This window comes from Eublepharis macularius, chromosome 18 (assembly GCF_028583425.1).
Source record: "Eublepharis macularius isolate TG4126 chromosome 18, MPM_Emac_v1.0, whole genome shotgun sequence".
Lineage (NCBI taxonomy): Eukaryota > Metazoa > Chordata > Lepidosauria > Squamata > Eublepharidae > Eublepharis > Eublepharis macularius.
Genome location: NC_072807.1, coordinates 12,281,976 through 12,297,456, shown reverse-complemented (window position 1 = coordinate 12,297,456; position 15,481 = coordinate 12,281,976). Strand labels below are relative to the sequence as shown.

The window sequence follows — 15,481 nt, the reverse complement described above, 5'->3', positions numbered from 1 at the left end:
ACTAGGAATTGAGAGAATCTGTTGCATGTTATTGTTACAACAGTAGGTTGTTGTTATGCTATGATTTTTTTTTAATGCAACAGCCCTGGAGGCCTAAGGGAGGAGGGGTGGCTACTGCTGGTGCCATAAAACACAGCACAGTTTGAAAAGCATATACCCGCAGCTGCTCCAGGTTCCGTTCTGCTAGAGTTGGTTTGTCCTATTGGTACTGGCATCTTCCTCCACATATGATGGCTTCAATTTCAGAGGAGCAGCTAGAAGAACTTCCCATTTCAGTGACCTTAGCCACTGGTCCCTGGGCCTCAGTCTGTTTGGGACCAGTGCCCTTCACTTTCTCTCTGCTGGGCTTTCTTGAGAGCTTCATCTCTGTTCTCATTCCAGGGATAGGAATTATGAAGTACAGTAGCATTTCTTCGGCTCCATTTCTCCATCTTACCAGCCTTTAGGTTCTAACCCTCAGCCATCTGCTATATCATCAAGGGTACCTGATCCCCCACCTGGATGTATGTGCCCTCTCCACTGCTGCTGTTAACCATTTGACCTTCACACAACAGTCACTGCCATTTCCAGCTGTTGCATCATTTCCCCCTGCCCCATTAAGGCTGTTCAGCTGAACCCATGGGGCCAGAAGAGATCAGCATCTTCCTATTCTGATGATAGATCAAGCATTTGGTTCTTGATTCCTCAGCCTGTTCACTACAGGCTGCAATGCTTGGGCTGCAGGTAACCAAACAACCCCCACAGCAGCCTGAGGCAGTCTTTAGGGGTCTGAATGCTTAAAGCAGGACTTGAATCGGAGGCCTTGGGGCTGTTCCTTGGCTTTCTGGCCTTCCCTGCCTTATTCTACATGGTTGTGGTCTACAGCAGGTTGGGGTAGGGTTGGAGGCCTCCGAATGCCCTTGGCTGTCTCTTGCGCCAGCTTGCTCTATTGGGTGTGTGGTTAGAGGACTGCTCCTGTGTGAGGGCCGGGTTCTAGTCTGGAAAAAGGGAGCTGTCTAGATTTGGGACAATTATGTCAGTATGGCTGTTAATTCCCAGAAGTCATTCTGAAGCCAGTGAACGTTTGGAGGAGAAACAAAAAGCTCTGTGATACCCTGACAAACCTCTGCCCTTTCCTTAGTCTTCAAGCCTTCTGTCATTGATCTGCTCTTGGGGCTGGAAGGGCCCCCTTGCAATCTTCCTTTGACCTCTGGGCTTTCTCTAAGCCACTGTCCTTGCTGCTCCTATAGCCCAGCCCATCTGGTAGTAATCTGCAGAGGGACTTCATGGGCTACTAGGAACCTTTAAAGAGGTGAACTTGTAGATCATAAAATGCAGATTCCAGCTTTACAACTCCTGTAATGCCTCAAGGAGAGAGGATTTTTGTAGGAATTCCTTCCTGTGAGCGCAAAGGCAACGACTGAGAGTCCTTTGAAGTCCACCCAGGGGAGGGACCTGTGCTCACAACTCCTGCAAGCGAGTCTGATTCTGGGGCTGTTTCCATTCTCCTTGCAGGCTGAAACTGGAGCCATGGGCAGGTTAGGGTAAACCAAATTACAAAACTCATTCCTGCTCCTGGGAGCTCTCACTCATCACTGCCACCCCCGCCACCCCTTCTTCAAAGTCTGCCAGAAGTGACAGTCTGGTTACTTGCTTTGGCTGCAGGAGTCTCTGCCTCTTGGTTTGCTCTATGGAGCCCTTATATAAATCAGACAACTTAGGAGGTTTTATAACCCCGTCTGAAGTCGCTTCCACATGCAGCTCTTGCTCTGTGAACCACCACCACCACCCCCCTGCATGACCTAAGCCGTAAGAAGTGCCCTGCTGGGCTAGTGGTCCACTTGTCCAGCATTCTATTTCACACAACAACCAACCAGTTGCCCTGGAGGGCAACAAAGAGGGCATAAAGGCCAAGGCTTCCCTCTGGTGTTGCCCCCTAGTACTGGTATATTCAGAAGTTTACATATTGTGCACCCCTTGGCCTTGGTTTTCCCTGGCTCACTGATTCCCACCCCCACCCCCAAATCTGCTTTGATAAGATCTTTCTTGAAAGTCTGCACTGAAAGCAGGTTTGGAGAAGTGAAAGGGTTGGGAAGATTTCCATACCTGCCTACTCAGATTTTTTTTTAAAGGGTGTGGATGGGGTAGTGGAAGTCTCGTCATTTTTCCCTTAAGAGAATCTAGTAACACACAAGCCTAATGAACCAAGGTAAACGGCTCTTCTTCGGTTCATTTAGATGTTATCCATTAAGAAACTGATGAGCGTGCTTGAGTGCTGCAAGGAACAAAGATGGGGGCAAAATCGGGGTTGGTTAGCTGTGGTTCCGCTCACTGTTTTCTGCCCTGCCCTCCACCTACCAGCCTCTGCTGTCGGCAGCCACGCACCCCTTGCTGCTGCAGTCCCTAATTTGCCTTCCTTGTGGTGGTGTAGAAGCAAATGCCAATAGGAAAAGCATCTCTTAGCTCCAGGCAACATCCCCAGCCACTGCTTCTAATGGCATTCAAGTGTTTCCCCATGAACACTGCTGACATCCTCCATGAGCAAAGCCCGTCCGGCTCGGTCAGTCTCAAGCAGCATCCCTTCTCTCTGGGTTTGATTTTGGCATGTTCTCCTCTTCCATAAGCACCAAGTCAAAAATATTGTATAGTGTGTGTTGTAGATTGCTTTGGATCTCCGTTGGGGAGAAAAGTGGAATATACATAAGTCAGAGGCAGACACTTCTAAAATACAGCAGGGTTCTAACCATCCCATGTGTGGCCATAGGCTTGGTGGTCTTTGGAGACCTTTTTGGGATCCCAGCAGCCAGTGCTCCAAGCCCAGCTATCCTGGCCTTGGCCCCTTTGCTCCTGCTGAAGGGGAGGGCAGGGAGACAGCCAGCACAGCACAACACTGGCCCCAGCCTTGCCCGCAGGGGTGAAGGAGAAAGGCAGTCCCCAAACGTTCTGAAGAAGGGAGCTTTGGCTCTTGAAAGCGTATGCTGTGAAAATCTTGTTGCTCTCTAAGCTGCCACTGGATTCAAATCTTGCGGTTCTACTGCAGACCAACATGGCTGCTTACATGAAGCCCCTACATGCGGTTCAAATTCTCTGCCCAGCAGGCTAACTTTCCTACGGCTGTAACACGAAGAAAAGGAAGTGGGCTAGTACCCCATAAGGAAGTGAAACCTATGAAGGGTTACACAACGGATGCTTTGAGAGGGGCTGAGTCTGATCTTGCAGAAAGACCTTCACTCTGGCTCTTGGGTAGCTAAGGGGAAAAGCAAGCTCTGACATGTTACCTTCCCACGTTCTTGCTACCCTTCATTGTAAACCTAACTGCTCAACCTGTTTACCCAGGTGGGCTGCCTACCAAGAAACACTAGAAGCTATACTTACGAGAAGACAGCACTGTCAGAGGCTTTACTGTCTCCAGGTTTCTTTGGGGAAACCAGGAAATCAAGTTGAAGAACCACTCTTGCTTTGCGGCAGAAATGGTAGAAAATCAGCTTGAAGCTAATCAGCTTGAAGCAAATGGCCCTCGACGCATCTTTGTGCTCCTTAATTCCATGACTTAATTATGCATTGTACAAGGAAACCAAACGCTCCCTCTTGTCCGATCTCCCTCTGGCGCCTGTCAGTTTCACTGAGAGATCCCAGACTCTGGGGGCCGCTCTGCTCAATCCTTCTGCTCTTCTGGCAATCTGATGGGTTTTTTTTTTCATTTCTGCTTCCCATCACCTTTTGTTTCCTGCTCTAAAAGGCCTTACCCACAAGAGCACAAAACCCTGGTGCTCCACCTCCAACAATGCACAGAAGCCGTGGAAATCCCCAAAGAATGGACTCTTGCTGTGGAACAGGCTCGCAGGCCTCCATCTATGCTGTGATGTGGGGCTGGTGTCACCACAGCTCCTTGGGCTCTCCACTGGTCCCCTCCCCTCTCTGTCCCGGACATGGGCTTAGACTTCATGGGAAGGCCAGAGATGGTGAAATCAAAGCGTTGAGCAGCATGAGAACTGAACAAGACTTTATTGGCAGGACAATCTCGATGTCCAAGACAGCCACCAGCCTCTCTTTTGGACATCGTTGGTACAGCTTTGCACTCCTGCTCCCCTCTGGCAGGATCCACATTGCGCCGCCACTGGTACACCTGAGGACAATCGCTACAGCATAAAGTCACCCCCCCCCTCAAGCAAGCCTCCCTCTCCCATGCCACTCACTGACAGGCCCTCCAATGAGAGAAAATCCTCCCTGCTTCAGCCCTGTGGGCTTTGCATGTGACTTCTCTGGCTTTCCCTGCTCCAGCAGCTTTGGAGCTTTGTCCCACCTCTAACCCATGCACATTGCCACAAACTCTGGGAGCAACAGCCTCATTCCTCTCCCAACATGCAAGCAGCCTGCCCCCCCATCCCCGCACGCTCTTCCAGCTTATCGTGGCTGGGACTAGCTGTGCTGTGATCTGGAGTGCTGTGGGTGGCAGCGTCAGTGTCCTTGGGAGACACTGGTTGTGCTGCACGGGCCATTCAGTAGAATGCCTGAGGGGTCCTGATCGCTCATCAGCCCCACTCTCGACATCAGCCTTTAGCGTTTGGTCAGAGGGCTGGCTCGTGATAGGCTGTGGCACAGACAACAGAGTCTGCAGCTTGAGGGGACGCAGCTATGCTGATGCGGTGGGCACGCCGCCTCCTTATGATGCGCAAAGGGGGGTTGCTGTGCTGGCACTGGAGAGAGTCTGGTAGGCAGAGAGGAGCCAGCAGAAGCCAGAGGTAGAGCAGAACACAAGCCCAGCCAGACGCCACCTTGACCCAGAAGGTTGACCAGCTGCCATGTGTGAAGGTGGTCTCGAGCTCAGCATTCTCATAGCTGCAAAGAGAGCGGGGGTGTTATCGTATCAGACGTTTCTGCCTGTCCTGGCAGATGGGCAGTCGGCAGGCTGAGCATGGAAAGCCCACTGCAGAGGGGCTTAGCTGCAGGTAAGGGCAGGGGCTTGGCTGGAGCCAGGAGTCGTTCCTACCTGAACCAGTTGGTAAGGGTCATCATGACATACAACGAAGCCAAGAAGAACACAAAGTGGAAGGCTGAGTAGTTGTAGACGACGCGGTCGTGGTCACTGCAGACAGCCTGCTGGTCCCCAGAAGACCCTTCCTGTTCACATCTGCGTCCTATTCCAGGGACAAACAAGGCGCCTCCTCATCACCTGGATTCAAAGCTATTATCGGAAACCCCGTGGAGAACAGCCAGCTAGCCTTGCTCCCCTGGGACGCCTCCTCCTGGGCAAGAAGGAATTCAACCTTGGAGCCTGAAGCAGCTGAAAAGTGTCTCTAAATGAGGGAGCGCAAGAGCACGCCAGCGTCTTCTCTTTTGCAACAGAGGGGAACTCACAAGCCAGAGATTGCTCCCCACTCCAGTTCAGTGGCCCTCACCTGCCAGCTCCTCTTCCATTCTGCCTGGGCAACAAAAACAGCAGGAGGGGTTCTGCAAAGAAAAGAGCACCGCTTGTATCCGGACCATCCTCCCTGTGGTGGTTGCCGCCGCCTCTCAACTCGGAAGGGCAGCAACATTAATGTGCAGAATTGTAACTAACAACATGGGCAGAAGAGACCGCTCCCTGGACCCCTGCCTCTCTTCCTCCCTGCAAGCACTCCTATGCATATGTGGTGTTCTGGCAGTCGAGAAAACAAGGCACAGATCTGGCACTGGTTAAAACAGCACATACATTTCCAATAATTCTTGCAAGCGGTAATGGGAATAGGATTTGGCCTATATTTGCCAGACTTGCTCGTGAGTTATACATGTGAGGTGAAAAGATGAATGGTGTATGAGCAGGTACGGAACATAGCCAAGGAACAGCCCTAAATAACCAACTACGAAGACCAGCAGGCAGCTCCAAAGAGAGCTTCCCCCCCACCAGAGAAGAAGGCTGTCGCACTCCAGCCCACCTTAAATTCAAAGCTGTAGATCTTAATCATCCACAGAGGCCCAAACATCTCAGCTAGGAGGGAAGCTTCATTGCTGCAGCCAGAAGAAGGGTGAGAATGAAGAAGTCAGCAGCAGCCAAGATTGAACAAAGCCCCCACCCCACCCATGACCATGGGTCTCGATTGAATGGCTTGTCTTCCCCTCCTGGCCCAGGATACTTCCCGGAATTCCAGCATGCCGTCAGAGCTGTCTTACGGGTTCATCTCACCCTAGGCAGACCACTCCCACCCTCTCAGTTGGGCAGATATGGGACTCAGCAGTGAAAGAAGTTCCTACACTAGGATTTAGATTGGCAGATGCTTCCAGAGTGAAAAAGAAGTTCTGGGAACTACAGTAAAAAAAAATGAAAGGGCATGCATATTGCTTCAGGGCTAGGTGGAAGAGGGGGGAATCTCTGAGCCAGACTGCTTTGAAGAAAGCTGCGAGATGAGGAACACTTCACGCTGCCACCTCTCTCAAGCGTTGAAGTGATGGAGGGTGCAGGCTGCAGGTTCTTCTTCCAAATCCTTGTCTAGCCACTTCAGGTTCCTTTCCTGTCTTGGGAACACCGAGGGTGCACTGGGTCACTCCCTAGTTTGGAAACTGAAACCTCTAGGAGATACAGGCCGATACCCACCAGGCAAAGAGGACACAGGCATACATGACTCCTGCCCCCAGGACTGCCACGGTGGTATCCTCTATCTGCATCCCATCCTTGCCAATGCTGGGGAAGCAAATGGTGAGATTTTGTCCTTGGTACTGCACTGTGGATGAGAAACACGAACAGTAAGCGGCGCCACGGACCTGACCCTTCCAAGCTCCCCAGGCAGCGAAGAGGGGCGGACACAGACCTTTCTCTGGAGGCCGGCTGGAGAGCGCCGAGAAGGTCAGGTACATGATGTAGCAGCAAATGATGGAGGCCTGCAGGGGGCCGGAACTGGAGGGTCCTGGTATCAGAGAGGGGAAGAGTCAAGGCCTTCAGGAAGTCATAAAGATGCATGGTGCAAATATCGGCATAGTATTTTGCAAGGGGGCTTCTGCCTGGAATGGGCATTTTAAGGAGTTTGGCACTTGCAGCCGGATTGGTCTCCACAAGAACTTCATAAATAACACATCTGGCATTTAACCCCTACCGTCCCTTCCCTGTACAGGAGTCTTTCCATTATGACTAATTAGAAGGGCGGCACCCGGGAGAAACGCTAATAAAGTCAATCAATTATTGTATAATTGTACCCTTCATGCACTTGTAGCGTTTTTGCGCTTTAATGCACATAATAAACCTTAAATTAGCTTTCATAGAGTGGTATTACAAAACATACGATGGGAGTTTTCTGGTTGACAGGAGGTCTTTCCAGCCATCTCACTACAGGGCAGAAAGAGATTTGTGTTCTTACCAAGCAGTGAAATATTATGGGTTTTCCACCCCTTTTTTCCTACTTGTTACATATAAGTATGTAAATGTTTTTCTTTTTCCTCATGCATATTGTTAATGGTTGATTGGATTTGTGCTTATATATTTAAAATACAAATAATCAGAAAATGCCCAACAAAATTATTTGTGAAAAATACTGTTTTTCTTAAACAGGCTTACTGCCCCACCCCTGGAATTTGTGCTATCCATAGTCTCACCTTCTCTTCTTGTCCTTATCTGTTGCCAAGGCAGGGCTTTTTTTCAGGGGGAACGCGGGGGAACGGAGTTCTGGAACCTCTTGAAAATGGTCACATGGCCGGTGGCCCCGCCCCCTGATCTCCAGACAGAGGGGAGTTGAGATTGCCCTCCGTGCCACTCAGCGGCGCGGAGGTCATTCTCAACTCCCCTCTGTCTGGAGATCAGGGGGCGGGGCCACCAGCCATGTGACCATTTTCTCTGAGGGCAACCCACCGAGTTCCGCCACCTCTTTTCCCAGAAAAAAAGCCCTGTGCCAAGATATGTTCACCAAAGTAAGCTATGAGCCCCAATAAGGAGATCACAACATCTGCAACCATAAAGGCTTCATCTATCCAAGACGAGTGCCTAAAGGCTCCCGCAAAGCTCTGCCCAGCCCTCATTCTGTCCATTATCTTTGACATAAACCTATTCTGTGATTACTTCCACTTGTAGATTTTGCCCTGCATAGAATGCAGGAACATCTTCAAGAAGTCAGGCCCGTTCTGAGCAGGTTTCGTGGGCCTCTCAGGGCTTTCCCCTTTGAGTGGCAATCAAAGGGAAACCTCCTCCGATCATACTTACAGGGGGAACTGATGGGTGGCTGCAAGGCCGCTCCAATATCGGTCAATACAGAAAGGAGGCAGTATAGGAAATACCCACTTTCAAACTGGCAGACCTAAGGTCTTCATTTCCTCCCCCTGCCCTTTAAAGGGCTTTTTTCTTCTCACAGCTGTAGCATTACAATGTGGCGGCTCGGCTGGGAAATGAGTGTTACTAGGCTTCAGGGGGGCCTGGAGCACGCCATATTGTGTCTGTGTTTCTCTGAAGATGTGAAAGAGGAGAATGAGGAGGGGTAGAGGTGGGGGCAGCATAGGGTTGCCAGCCTCCAGGTGGTAGCTGGAGATCTCTTGGAATTACAACTAATCTCCAGACCATAGAGATCAGTTTCCCTGGAGAAAATGGCTGCTTTGGAAGGTGAGCAATTTGGCATTATACCCTGTTGTGGTCCCTTCCTTCCCTAAACCCTGCCATCTCCAGGCTCCACCTCCAGGAATTTCCCAACCTGGACTTGGCAACCAGGCCCGGTGCCAGGTTTTCTGGCGCCTGAGGCCAGGGGCAACTTCAGTGCTGTTGCTGCCCCCATGCGAGTGCACCTGGACTGCGTGATGACATCATGCGGCAGGCAGCTGGGGTGGTATGCGTGCGTCCTCCCAGCCATCCTGCTCAGTTGGTCCACGTACCGCCCTGGCCGCCTGCTGCACCCGGCCCCCAGCTGCTGCACCCGGCCGGGAGTGTGTGTTGGCGGCAGCGGCGGCAGCATGGGGCAGCTGAACGGGAGGGCTGGGAGGCTGCAGCAGCTGTGGGTCAGGCGCAGCAGGCAGCCAGGGTGGTGCGTGGGTGGCTTCCCAGCCCTTCAGCGCTGCCTCCGCCAGCTCTACAGTGCGCGCCTCCACCCCCGGCGCTCCCTCCAGCGCCTCAGCACTTGAGGCAGCTGCCGGACCTGCCTCTATGGATGCACCGGACCTGTTGGCAACCCTAGCAACAGGGACACAGTGTGTGGAGGCTGTTCCAACCTGCTCCTGTGACACTTCCTGCTCTGCCATCTCTGAGGCTCCCTGCGGAAGCAGCTTTTGTGTAAGAATCTACTCTCAAGTTTTGCCCTGAGGATGTATCATCACTCCAGTATGCTCAGCCATAGGAGACATGCAGGTGCAAGGAGAAACGAAAGGGGAAGGAAGAGGCAGTGGCTTGAAGCACAGCCGTTGGTTTGGCCTTGCTGCTGCATGAGAACTGGGAGCAGGGACACGTTTTGGACAGGCCCCTCCTCTCATATTAAAAACGGGGGCCCCAGGAGCTCCGTGTTCTTGCTTACTGTGATCTCGTAAGTGCCCCAAAGACCCCCACACATGCCCCCAGTCCCCACAGCACTCACGGAGGCGGACACAGGGTGTGACGGAGACAAAGGACACGAGGATGCACAGGCTACCGTTGAACGCCAGGAGCCTTTTGTTGAGGATGCAGCCAGCAGGGTGGGTGTAGAATTTGTACAGGAAGGTATAAGCTGTGGAGGCCATGGCATAAAAGCCCAGCGTGGCCAAGAGCACCGCCAGGCACCAGCGCTTGTCTTTGGAGGCGCCTGTGAGCCTGGCAAGGGAAAATTCATTAGGATGGACCTCCCGCTCTGGGCCACCACCCATCTTGTCTCCCCCCTAATTGCACCGAAGACAACTTCTTCCCTAGTGGCTTTCTTGGCTGTCGGACTTGCCTCCTTGGCCAGCCCTTCGGGGGAGCCCCGCTGTCGCCAACCAGTGTGGGGACTCACCAGTTCTTGTTCCAAGTGTGGGCAAAGGCTGTGATCAGCACCAACTGGAGGAGGATGAAGGCAAAGCCTCCGCAGACACCGACGAAGTGCCAGGCTGCAACGAGGCAAAGTCACAGGAGGAACGTCAGGGACCCAGCGAAGGTGAACGCAGCAGCCACACGGCCTTCTTGCTTGCTCGCTCCTCGGGACTGCTCATTCCAACCACCCTCAGAGCTGCCTTGCTGGGTCTGCATTCCTTATAGTGCACCACAGGGGAGCGGGGAGTACCTCGGATGAAGCGCTGGTCGGGAATGAAGAAGGCTGCTGCGCACAGCCCCACCAAAATGAGCAGCTTTAGGAACCAGAACCTGCAACAGACCCAGAGGTCATGAACCAGCAATCTGACCCCAAGACTGGAATGCTGAAAAGCTCCGCTCCACCAGCAGGGGCTTGGATCCCCTTTGCCAAGAAGGAAGGGCAGAGTCCTCCCCTCTCTCACCCATTGTGCAGCAGGGCCCGGAAGTTGGTGCTGGACTTGACATTGATCAGGAAGGCAGCCTGGCCCAGGTAGAAGCAGGCTGTGCCGAAGCAGACTCTGTAGACAGCTGAGTAGCCCACCAGGGTGTCACAGCTGGTGCCCTCCGGAAGATGGTCACACAGCACAGCGTAAAAAGGCACCTGAGAATTTGGGGAAAGGCTGCTTGAAGCAAGCTTCACAACACCTAAAGGGCCCACAAAGGTACAGCTTGTGGGCAGAATAGGTGGGTGCTGGCAAATGCTTATCCCCAGACGGGCTTGGAGGGCTCAGGCTCGGTGCTGGAATAATCCACTAGGAGATGAAGAGCAAAGGTTGCCTGTGTGCAAGCAGGGGACATCTGTGGGGACAGCATCCCGGCCCTGGGAAGGTTTGAGCTTGGAAATTCACAGCAGAGGTGATGTCCCCTCTCCAGCGGCCCACCCGAGGTCTCCCACCCACACACCCTTTGCCCTCACTCACGTTCTCCTTGATGGCTTCTGCCACAGTGCGGGAGAGCATAAAACAGCAGACGGCACAGGCCAAGATGTGGAAGAGCACATAGAGGAGCCGCGTGCCTGTGGACACCTTGGTGCGGGGGCAGCAGGGGCAAGGCAAGCTACAGGGCGCTGGGCCGCAGCAGCAGCAGACCTGAGCAGGAGGAAGACAGGAAGAGGGGGGCTGCTTGTTTTTCTCAGCCCTTCTCCAGCGGTTGGGCAAAGGAGTCAAGAAGGCTCCCAATTTTAAAGGCAGACCAGCTTACCTGTTTACCAAACATCTTGCGTAGGGGGCACCTAGACAAAGACCACAGCGCCTGGATGGCAGTCCAATGGCCCCAGTTCCAGGACCCAGTCCAGTCCACCCTGCCAGCCCCCAGGGCTCAGAATCTCTGCCCCTAGAGCCCCAGATGGTGAGGGGACAGACCAGCGGCTCTGCATCTTCTACAGGGATTAGGGGGGATTGGGAGGCTCAGCTGCCATCTGCTGCTGGGTGGACTGGAGGTCTGGGTGAGCAAGGCCTTGAGCAGCCACAAGACTCTGTGTCGGCTAGGCAAAAATAGACAAGCACCTGCATGAGAGCATGACTGAGCCCATGTCCCACCAGGCTAAGAGGTGACAGCTTCTGAGCGACACAGAACTCCTTCGTTCTTGCCCACACACGGCGGATGGTAATGTCTCTAAAAGAGCTAGTTCAACTGAATTTACTCTGAGAGTCTGAAATGCCACGGGTCAGGAATCAAATACGCGTTTTAAAAAATGCCCCCTGGCTCAGTCATCAGGTGGTGTTGGCTTCCCAGTGGCATCCTTTATCATCTTGTTAATGCTCAAGCCCTCCTTTGCCACAGAAAACTGACCCCCAAAGGAGCACAGTGCCCATGCTCGGCATGCATGCCGTAACTGCCTCGGCCAATCAAAGGAGGGGAGATGCATCCATATTTCTTACTCACCTGCTTTACTTTGGCAGGTGGGTCCCTATACCCACTTCAGGCGTTCACAGCGTTTGCCTCTTCTCTTCCCCCTGATTTTCTGGAGTCTGAAACATCTCCTCCCCATTCTTTCTTATTCCTCTGGACCCAACACAGCAATTACCAGACCCACCCAATGGGCTCTGCCTCGGTCACCAGTACGAATTAGAGCTGCTTGCCTAGTGCCTCGGGCTGCCCAGAGGAGGATTTAAGTCCCTGCTAATGGATTTATGTGATGACCCATTCCTGGCTTCCCTGGAAGCTGAGCCCTTCCTTACCATCTGCAATTGGAGCCAGCGAAGTTGCCAAGAGGAGAAAACTTGGGGGCAAAGCTCTTAGAATCCCAAGCACATCCAGATTTCAGGAAGCAGGGCAAGGAAAGAGACCCCAGTGAGCCCGCGTGAATGCCAGGTGACTCCCTGGAAAGAGTCAGTAGCATACCCTACCCTCTTTGCTAAAGCAGCACAGTAGTTTGCCTCTAACTCCAGAAGGAACATTATGCAATAGGAACTTAACAGTCCATGTGTTGGGCAAAGCCATGTGCTGAAGCCAATACCTACACTTGGATGCCACACTGCCAGTAGTCAGACCCTCTGATCCTAGTCCAAAGAGATGCTTTGGCTTACCAAAGATGCCACCCATGTATAGATTTGGTACTCAGATCTCTGGAATCCAGTATAAGAAAATCGGGAGGCAGCGTCGTATAGTGGTTAGAGGGATAACTGTGGCGACCAAGGTTCAATTCCATAGTCTGCAGTGAAGCTCGCACCTTAGGCCTAACCTTGCTCAGAGTGTTGTGAGGATATAACAGAAGAGAATTATCCTGTACACCACTCAGGGTTCCTTAAATCTGATAGATGCCCTTGTCCCGTTCTTGAGTCGGTGATACAAGCTTGTTTTTTAAGTCTTCACACCAGCCCTATGAGGTAGGAGATTATGGTTATCCCCGTACTGCAGATGGGGGCTGAGGCTGAAAGAAAGTAGCTTGTCGAAGGCCACCGAGTGAGATTGTGACTAACATGAAATTTGCCCCATGGTCAAACTATCCTATTAGGAGACGGGTCAGTTAGGAATATCTGAACTTGTTCCTGTCAAAGGAGGACTTAACAGACAAAACCTTGTGTGGGCAGCCTGTGTGTGTGTGCGGAGATGGGGCGGGAAGGATGTGCCTAAGGCAAAACTGATTAGGGAGCTGATAGACAGGGGAAGAGACCATTGAATCCTGGCGGCTGACGAGGCAGGAAGTGTCACCTGAGGATCGAACTACACTGTACACTTTGACAGGTATGAACCTGGGTCAGGTTGGCAGCCGTGTTCTTGGAGTCAGTGCCTCCGATGGGAACAGTGCCCCGGTTTGCGTTGGAACTCTGGTACTTCAGCCTTCTCCCACGCACTGTTTTCTCGAGCTGAAACAGCCCAGGAAGTTGGCTATTTGGAATAATGATGGAGTACACACAGATTTCCTCAGTGGAGCATATAGGGCCCCCACCTGGTTGTAGGCCAGAGCTAGCCAGAGGAGGCCCACGTAATCCAGCGCTGGAAACGCTTGTCAAGAAAGGAAGCGCTACAGACAACTGGAGTGTGCCACACTCTTGCCCCAAGACCTCTCCAAGCCTCCATCTGCACGCCACAGAATTTCAGATGATCATTGCGTGACAGAAACTGTTTACAAGTGGATTACTGTGTCCACCCAAGGAAATCCAGTGGCAGTGAACGATTGCTAGAGCTTAACCATAGCGTGATATCCGACGACATAGGGCTGCAGCACAAATGGAGTTGCTCTCATTCCAGTGGTCAGCTGTTGTGTCAAACGACATGGCTGCGGAGCGCGGCACAAGCTACTTTCTTGTTTCCTGCTGCCCTCTTCCAGTTTCTCCCCCAAGAACCTTAAACCTTACTGTGAGAACTGTATTTTCTCTTTTTCCTGTAACTGAAGGAAAGGATGAGAGAAACCGGCCGTCTTGCTCACCTGTGACCCTGGCCTGAGCACCCGGCCTATGCATCTCACCCCAAAGGGAGCGAGAGGATACACTGGGTGCAACCAGCAGGCAAGTCGGCATCACTTTCTTCACTTGCTTTGCCAAGGAGCTTTCCAGGGACATTTGGTTAGCCACTGCAGGAGACCAGAATGCTGGGCAGAAGTTGGGGGGTTGCTCTGACCCTCAAGGCCATCTAGCTTACGTCTTCAACCAGCCTGGGCCCCCTCCCTCTCTGCCTGCTATTGGAGCCCCGGACCAGGCCGCTGAATGCTCAAATCCCACTCCTGTGGAAGGCAAGCCCCGACTGATTATCCACCAAGACTTCTCAGCAGCCGCACAATCTACAGGGAACCTTTGCTGGAAGGATTGCTTTCCGTCGAAACCCCATGTCAAGTAAGTGTCCCTTAGCCTTGCCTCCTAGTAGCACTCCCTCCAAGAAGCAGCCTGGCCAGGTAGCAGCAGCATCTTCCACTTGGAACACTGCTGCTGCATGCCGCTCCCAGCCCATCAGGCCTTCTCCAGAAACGTCCCATCACCGCCGCCCTTCCGCTTGCTTACCTGAGCCATGCAGCAGGCAGGAACCATCCCTGCCTTGGTCCCAAGGCCCCTGGCTCCCCAAGGGAGAGCCTGGATGTGTTGGTCTGGACCCCTGGTCATCGGTTCTGGGATCTGTGGCTCATAGCCCTGCGTAGCGGCATAACACAAGGAGCAGCGAGCCCACAGGCACTTGCACCACCTCTCTGCCCTCTTGAAAGCTGACAAAGAGGAATTGGCCAAAATGGTGCGAGTGGCTAACTGCCTCCTCTGCTCTCCAGCCCTGTGATTGGCCAAAGTGGAGAGAAGGCCCTTCCCCCCATCTAATCTTCAAGTGAAACTTGCTGTTCTGCCTGATTATGCCAGGAGCCAAATCTGCTTTGTTAACCCTCTTAGCCTGCAGAAATAGAGAGCTTATCTGCGCCTCTCAGGGCAGGTGACTTGAGCAGTCACAAGTGACCAGGACGCCTTCTGACCTGGAGCCACCCCTGGAAGTCAAATGTAAGACAAACTAGAGGATCTTCTGTGGTTGCAGAATCTGAATACAACTCATGGGATGGCAAACTGCAGGGGCACCACAGCACTTCACCAGAGAAGATCTGCAGGCCTCTGAGACGGAAGGGAAGGTCCTTGCCCTTCCAAGCCTTTCTGCTGTTTTGGATTAAGCAAGTTTTAGTGGCATTTTCCTGTTTTTCCAGCCACTGGTCGATTATTTATTTCAAACATTTACAGGCCCTTCTTTCTCCCAGATAACTGGTGCCCAAAACAGATAACAAGAAGTGAGCTGTGACTCACGAAAGCTCATATCCTAACACAAATTTTGTTAGTCTTATAGGTCCTGCTAGACTCTTGCTCTTTTCTAAAATTAAAAGTGGCATACCACAAAGAATTTGAAACACATTCATTAAAAACCTTAAAACGAATGTCCATAAGAGACTGCCATCACATTAAGAAAGCCAACAAACCACCAAAATCAGACACCAAATGTTTTTTTTTAAAAAAATTCAATCATACAGCCCTCATAAAACTGCAACAGAGAAAACAACTCTAATTTCTTGAGAGATGACTAGCCACAAAAAATTTTTTTAAATGGTGCAGCCATAGAAAAAGCCTGTGAACAGGCAGG

The 15,481-nt window shown here is 52.2% G+C and overlaps 1 protein-coding gene across 1 annotated transcript; it reads right to left on the bottom strand.

The window, feature by feature from the left end:
• Nucleotides 1–4,547: 4,547 nt before the first annotated feature.
• SERINC4 (serine incorporator 4) lies at nucleotides 4,548–14,478 on the bottom strand. The gene is made up of 12 exons (XM_055002285.1): nucleotides 14,380–14,478; nucleotides 10,861–11,028; nucleotides 10,363–10,541; nucleotides 10,152–10,231; nucleotides 9,885–9,978; nucleotides 9,495–9,706; nucleotides 6,765–6,860; nucleotides 6,551–6,677; nucleotides 5,895–5,967; nucleotides 5,379–5,430; nucleotides 4,970–5,117; nucleotides 4,548–4,818 (listed from the first exon to the last, which is right to left on the bottom strand). Exons 1-12 carry the CDS (start codon nucleotides 14,476–14,478, stop codon nucleotides 4,548–4,550), a joined length of 1,599 nt encoding a protein of 532 aa, XP_054858260.1.
• Nucleotides 14,479–15,481: the final 1,003 nt, after the last annotated feature.